This window comes from Echinops telfairi, unplaced genomic scaffold, assembly GCF_000313985.2.
Source record: "Echinops telfairi isolate 266 unplaced genomic scaffold, ASM31398v2 ScPeMD7_7469;HRSCAF=8507_0, whole genome shotgun sequence".
Taxonomy (NCBI): Eukaryota; Metazoa; Chordata; class Mammalia; order Afrosoricida; family Tenrecidae; genus Echinops; species Echinops telfairi.
Window position 1 is genome coordinate 44,653,828 of NW_022111372.1, and position 8,090 is coordinate 44,661,917.

General features: G+C 32.8%; 1 protein-coding gene across 1 annotated transcript; it reads left to right on the forward strand.

Annotated features, from left to right (window-relative positions):
* Window positions 1-6,847: 6,847 nt before the first annotated feature.
* Window positions 6,848-7,828, forward strand: LOC101662703 (olfactory receptor 14C36-like). The gene has a single exon (XM_004697213.1). The coding sequence runs from the start codon at window positions 6,848-6,850 to the stop codon at window positions 7,826-7,828; it is 981 nt and encodes a 326-aa protein (XP_004697270.1).
* Window positions 7,829-8,090: the final 262 nt, after the last annotated feature.

Below are 8,090 nucleotides of genomic sequence, written 5' to 3' on the forward strand. Positions count from 1 at the left end.
TCCTGTGAGATGTTCCTTGTTGAGTTTGTGTCTCTGGCGATCAGCTCATGCTTGGTCGTTGGATGCTTTGTTCTTATGATCATCTCATATTACCGGATCTTCTCGACAGTATTCAGGATCCCGTCAGTAGAAAGTAGAGCAAAAGCCTTTTCCACTCGCTCCCCGCAGCTGATTGTTAGTGTGCTCTTTCTCACCACCGGGCTCTTTGCTGCCCTGGGACCAAGTGCCCCAACTTCATCCATTCAAGATGTAGCGATTGCTGTTTGGGTCTGCACACTGCACAGTTTTGTGACATTTTAGAAATGTTTAATATTCTACAGAGCAAGCCAAACTAATAGCTTGATTAATTCATCTACTAATGATACTAACATCGTTGGTTAAAAAGTATATAAAAATGGCTGCTTTAAAAGAAAGCTTTGTTTTTTAGTGTGTGGTGTTTCATTCTTAAAGTAATGTTGAAGCTCTTCACATATTTATTTTCTAAAACTATTTAAATAATTGTCTAATCTTAATATACTCAATTGGCCACATTCATACACTTGTGTCTACAGGCTATTTTTAAGATGTTTATTATACTTTTCATACTTTTGTGATAGTAGTTTATTTGCATTTTCTAAATTATTGCAATGTAAATTACAAAGTTTGTACATTCAATAAATGTAATATTTTTCCTGGGTTCTGAGTGCATTAGTATTTGAAATAATGACTATAACTTACCTTTTAACATTTTGTTCTCAGATACAAGTTTCCAATTATCCAAATTTCCAAAGCATGTTACTAATTGATATTGTTACAGAAATACATTTGGATATTTTATGTATTTGTTTTTAAATATATTTACAGAAAAATTCACTTTAAAAATTTTTATATTTCTATGAGTTTTTACAAACTACTGGCATAATCTAACCACACTCACAATTTAGATAAACAGCAGTGCATTACACAAAATTATCTTGTACTGCACATTTGTTGCCAATCTCTTCCTTAATTTCAATCTCTAGTTTTTTTTAACATACAAATTATACAATATGTCATCTCTTGAGATTAGTTTCTTTCACTTAATAAAATGAAATAAGACAATCACACATGTTGATCTGTATGGTCTTGTGTTTTTTACTTCCTTATTTACTTATTTGTCTGTTGTTTGTTTACTTCAGATGGAATTGTTTGTTACTAAAGGCTCCAAGTCAATTTCAATTTTACTTTATCTCATCTTTTTTACTAGCCATTAAACCCACTATTTGGGTTTGAGGGATTAGGGAAAAATCTGCAGGGATTATTATTATTTTGTGGTTTTTTAAAAAAAAAAACATAGAATATACATATTTAAATAGAAAATATCAAAACACAAAATCTACAACAATATTGTATCAAACCCTCCACAGATGTGAGTTTTTTATCTTGTTTGATTTTTAGCTTATTACTTCTTGATTCCATAAATATAGAATGGTCACTTCATGAGTAGAGGTTGGGGGAGATTAGTTTTGTGAAAGCAATACTGTAAAAACAATACAGCTTCATGGATAATTTAAAGATGTATATCTGAAATTAAAAAATGGCTACAACAATCTAATTATATTTAAAGCACTCTCGATGGAAATATTATGGCATGATTAAAAACCCACTCAATATAAAACATGGCAATACATATTACCACAAAATTTTGACACTTGCTGAAATATATAATACAGATTATAACTATGTGGAGTGACTTTAAATTTTAGAAAAGTATTAGATTTATTGAAAAACAGCAAATAGTGAGTTTCCCTTTCAACCCTTTCCCGGTGAACAGCTTCCTCTATTATTAACAACTTGCCTTTACTGTGGTACACTTGTTATAGTTGGTGAACCATTACTGACAGATTTTTATTAATCAAAGTCAAGCAGAAACCATGGTTCAATTCTTGTTAAATCTAGGGGTTTTAGAAGTGCATAAAGTCATGTATCCACCATTACAATATCCACATTACAAAAGAGAGTATTTTCATTGCATTAAACATTTCCTACAGTACCTATTCACCCCTTCTCTTCTCTTTCTGAATGCCTGGGAAATCATTGCGTTTTCATTCTTTCTACTGTTTTTTTTTTTAACTAGATTGTCCTGTAGTCAGGGTCAGACAACAATGTAGCCTTTCAAGCTTGTTTCTTTCACTCAGCAATAGGAATTCAGGTTTTTGTGCTTTTGTTTGTGAATTCATAATCCATTCTACATTATTATTAAATAATATTGTATTCCATACATATTCCTCATTTTGTTCATCTGTTGATCTTTTAATGAGTGCTTCTAATTTGGAGCAAATCTGAATAAAGCTATGAAGCAAAAATGGACTTGATGACAATGAAAAAATGCATAAAATTTGAATAAATATCTGTTGGAAGTTTTTTATGCCGTTACTTGTTCTTAAATCGATTGATTAAATACCTGGATCTATGATTGCTTTCTAGATTGTAGGATACAGTATATTTAGCTTTATACTACCAAACATTTTACAAAAGTGATGAATGAATAATTCATTTCCTCCAAAAATGATTGACAGCTTCTAGTGCTTGGTATCCTTAAAACATCTCAGTGTTGTCAGTGATATTCATTTTACTCATTATATTAGTTCTATAGATTATCTCAATGTTGTCTTCATTTCCAGTATCCTAATAACATAAGCTAAGGAGAAACTTTTTATGCCCTTATATGCCCTCTGTATATCTTCTTAAGTGTCTGTTCAGATATATTGCTCATTTTTAAACTGATTTAATTTGTTGTATTGTGAATTTTTAAAGTATTTATATATTTTAAGTTCACGTACCTGTACCATAACTTTTATTTTGAAATTAATTTCTCCCAGTGTGGATGGCAACTCATTAGGTAATAAGACCAAAGCCCTCACAGCTGGAACAATAAGAACATCATCCTGATAAATGGAGAAAATGTGGAAGTTGTCAAAAACATTTTCTTACGTGGATCCACAATGAACATGGAAGCAGCAATCAGACGAAAAGGTGTTTTCCATGGCCTAAAGCAGCTGCCCCAGAGATCTGTGGAGTGTGGAAAACAAGCACGATCTTTCGAGCACTCAGGTGCACCCGACCCAAGCTGTGACGCAGTTGCATGTGAAAGGAGGACAGTGAATAAAGAAGACTCAAAACGAATCCATGTATCTGAATTGTGGTGCTGGAGAATATTGAAAGTACACGAATTGCTAAAGAGTCAAACAGATCCGTATTGGAAGAAGTAATGCCAAAGCGCTCATTACAGACAACAGCTGTGTAATCAAGTCAGCAATAGGATCCTTGACTTTTCCTTCCCTGACCATGTACCTACAATCCACAAAAATTCACTCTACGAATAGATGAACTATTAGAAGAACTGAGATTTTCATGCATGTTTAAATCATTATCTCAATCTTCATCATATTAAAGGTCAAATATAATAATATGTCTTGATACATCAAAGTTGGATGCATACTTAGATTCCTGTTCCCTGTCCATGAAAAGCCAATTATCGTCTTGAAATCCCTCCCTGGGAACTGGCTATTTTTGAATGCCAAGGGATACACTCCCAGGGGACTCTCTAGTGCCATAAGCATCCTCACAATCTTGTATATCTCTGAAAAACAAAGGAACTTGTTATAAAACAGAACGATTCCTGTCAGAGTCCAAGTCATTTCGAAAAATATGCTTACTCATTTTTGTCTTCACTTAAAAGACTACATCATTACCAGAAATCCTGGATTACCAGTCCAACATATAAAATAACTTCTTGTGAGTATTTGTTGTTATTAGTTTAATTTTTTTCTCACCTTCCTCATTGTTACTACTTGAGTAGCGGATTTCATTTACTCTTTGTACAGTTGACTGTTTTATGCAGAAACGCTGTAACTGAGATTAAAATAGAAAACATAGGGAATATACTCACATGCATGAAGTAATTTTTATTAAATCTATCTTGAAACAACTCCCGTCATTATAGTAGAATTCATACTTGTTTATAAAAGTCAGAGGAGTGTAAAATAGCCTTTTACTTTGCTGGTGCTAGAAACGGGAGCAGGTGCAGAAATAGTCTATGTACAGACTACATCTTCAGTGCTTAGCTGTATAGTTTAAACTTATATTAAATATTTAATCAAATATTTTCTTTTAACAAAAATGACACTCTATTGTTGATATTTACTAATGATATTTTAAAATATTTTTATTTGCTAAGCATTCGATTTTATATTGTCTTTGTACAGACTGACTCAGTGATCACCTGACATACATGTAAATTTTATACACACAGTTCTTTTTACTTAAACTATCATTTTAGTACTTTCTGATATCATAGTATTGGATATAAAGGCATTTGGTCATAATTATATTTACAGAGATGCCATTAAGACTGTTTCAGCCCATTATCTGCATATAATTAATCTCACAATATTTTGGAAATTTGAGGAAATTATAAATAGATTATAATTTATTATATCTGGGTAACTGAAAAATCTACCAATGAACAAAATATATATCACAATTTGAGGCTTGAAAGAGTATTCTCTCAGTTTTTCTATAAAAGTCAGAGAACAGTTTGATTTTATATTTGGAGGGATGAGAAAATCATGTAATTCACTAATCTCCAAGGAAAAAATCCTCCAATACCTGATATTCAGAATCTACCTGCAAATATGCAGTTAAAAAGTATTTTAAGCCTTTCAAACTCTACTCGTGCCATTTAAGGATATTTTATATTGTGTTTATTTTAACAACAAATGATTACACTAGAAAAAAGAGGGTGCTGTACTTAATTTACTTTTGGTTTACTTATTAGAATTCAGTCCATACTATTGATATGCTTCACTGTCGCTGCAACAATGTGTAAAAGCTAGGATGTGAGGATGGCATGGGACCAGGCAATATTTCATTCTGTTGTGCTTAGGGTTCCTATGGATCACAGCCAACCCAATGGCACTTAACTACAACAATGGATATAGGTACACATTGCATTGTGATCCAGAAGGTCAGCAGTGTGAAACCACCAGACATTCTATGGGAGAAAGTTGGGATTTTCTACTCCCATAAAGAGTTACAATCTCAACAGTCACAGAGGAATTTTACATTGCCCTATGGGGTCACTAAGAGTGGGCATTGATGCCATGGCCATGAATTTGAGGGTTTTTTATAGTTTATAGATATGTAGTGAAATAAATGTTTAGTGCAAAAAGAAGCACATGATTAATCCTTTTGTCAATCATTATTAATCCTGTTGACTTTTCTTCAACATAGCAACATTTTGAGTTTTCCCTATGTTTGAAATATTTTGCAAATTAAACTTAAAATGTGTTGTTGTTAAATGTTTATAGGTAATGGTACTATGGTTTTCAAACATTTCTGTGACTACATAGTAAATAAATGACAGTCAGAATACAAAACGTATCTTTCCCCAAGGGTCATGAAATTCAACTCAACTAAGGAGTCATATAAAATTCATGCTGTAACCTAAAATTTATTGGTGTTTATGAAAGTTTTTCACTATATGTTCAAAATATTAAAGCCTGTTTCATTTCCATAATATGGTAGTTTACGTCTGTCATTGACTTTAATGGGAGTAATGTTAACCAATTATCAGTAATATCTCAATTGTCAGAGAAAATTGGCATAAATGAGGAACCTATGATTATTCAGTAATCATACTCAAACAAACTACTTTTACACTCCTACTAACAAATATTCCATCAGCAGGATTATAATAAACAAAAAGAGCAATAGAGATTTAGTATAAAATTTGAAAGGAACTTATTTAAGTTTTCATAACTTATCCTGGTGGGCTACAGGAGATCTGTTACAATGCAAACTCCTGGTAGAGAAAGAGCACCGTGTGATCATCTGTCCTTCGAGAAGACAACACTGACTACCACTGAGTGCTCTTCCACACACCTCTTCGTAGATTAATACACTAATTGTTGGTCTTTCATAGTACTGTTCTTTCATTTTAACTTCTGTATATAATTTTCTATGTTGCATAGTTACAATGAGAATTACATTTTAGATATGTGAATAATATGAGCTATATATGGTGGCCTAAGTAAATAAAATATGGTGTAATTATGATTCTCTTTCTTAATTATGGTACCTAGATTAAATAAGAATAAAAATTGCCCTTTAAAATGTAATAAAATAAAAAAATAAAATGTAATAAAATACTTTACAAAAGAGCAGATAGAGAAAATAAAATGTCTAAATAAAACCATAACTTCTTAGCTGTTAATATGAACCACTTTATGTGGCCAATAGAAAAAGATTATCAGATAGGATAATTCTTCAAGGACTTTCCAAAGGAAATAAAAATTTTGTGTAAAATGGAGGTGGAAATGAAGATAAAAAATATTTTTCCTTTGTAGGCAGAAAATGAAATAAAACTACTGATAAAAATTGAAATGTTCAAATAAAATTGTAGCCTACTCTTTTTATATGGGTTGTATTTTGGTCACCATCTAACTATATACTAAATGTGCCCTAATAATATACACACATAGAAATTATCTATATTAATGCAATAAATCTCGTGGGCAAATTTTTTATCTTTGACTCCCAATATTATAAAATAACTAGTGGTAGAAATGAAGCACAATTTATTTTGCTGCCACTCAGAAATAAATTACACTGGGAGAATTTTATATTAAGAATCTATACTAAAGGAACATGAGTTAATATGGTATTTTATACTACAAATGGCAAATCTAGGAAATATAATGGATAAATGGGAAGAAATGCATGTACTTACTATATTTCTTTCCTCCTTTGATTCTTTTTTTTCTTTTTCTTTTTTTTAGGAAGTGTTTACATGTATCTCTCAAAATTTTAAAGAAATTATACTAAAATGCCTAACTCTACCACAGTGACTGAATTTCTGCTTACAGGATTTTCTGATGTGTGGGAGTTCAGAGTCTTACACGCAATATTATTTTTACTAATGTACTTGGCTACTCTCACAGGAAATCTTCTCATTGTCACAGTAATCACTGTTGACCAAAGACTTCATACCCCCATGTATTTCTTCATCCTGAATCTGTCTGTCTGGGACATGTGTTACATTTCTGTGAGTGTACCCAAGGCATGTGTCATCTTCCTGCTAAACAACAGGGTGATTTCCTTGGTTGGATGTGCAGCTCAGATTTTCCTCATAATTTTATGTGCATATGCCGAGTTGCTGCTGCTCACCATCATGGCCCGTGACCGCTATGTGGCCATCTGCCAGCCCCTCCACTACCATGTGATCATGACCCCTCGTGTCTGTGTCCAAATGACACTGGCCTCTGTGCTCAGTGGTCTGGTCTATGCAGGTGTGCACACTGGGAACACATTCCATTTGTCTTTTTGTCATTCTAATGTGGTTCATCAGTTTTTCTGTGATATTCCCTCTCTGCTGAAACTCTCCTGCTCTGACACCTTAACCAATGAAATTTTAATTTTTGCCTCTTCAATGATAGTAGCTGGTGGCTGCTTTTCCTTCATCACCCTGTCTTATGTTCACATATTTTCTACTGTGCTCAAGTTTCCAACCAGAGGAGAACGAAGAAAGGCCTTTTCCACCTGTATCCCGCACATCCTCATTGTCATAGTTTTCCTCGGCTCTGGGGCTGCTGTGTATCTGAAGCCAACCTCCAACTCCCCTCTGATCCAGGACATGATCATTTCTGTGTTCTATTCTGTAATTCCTCCTTTATTGAATCCTGTTATCTATAGTCTTAGAAACAAGCAGATAAAAGAGGCTCTAAGGCGAGTTATGAAAAGAACCCTCACTTCTTTCAAGAAAACTATCATTATTTCAATACATTCCTACTTGGATTGTAAGAGCTGACAATGCTTCAAAATTAATGTTCTCTTAATTTCCTAACTGTGGCTTAGATTGTAATTAACAACCCTTGTATATATGTTCTGGCAATGAAATAATAGCACACACTTGATTTTCTTTTTCCCTATTAACAATACACATTTCTTTATACCTATAACTCCACTGCTACAAACTGGTATCTTTTGCTAAATATCTATTTCGATATATTTTGTTTTTAATATAGTGTTCAAGGGACCCTCAGTTGCTAGATGTTTACCTGCTAGATCAG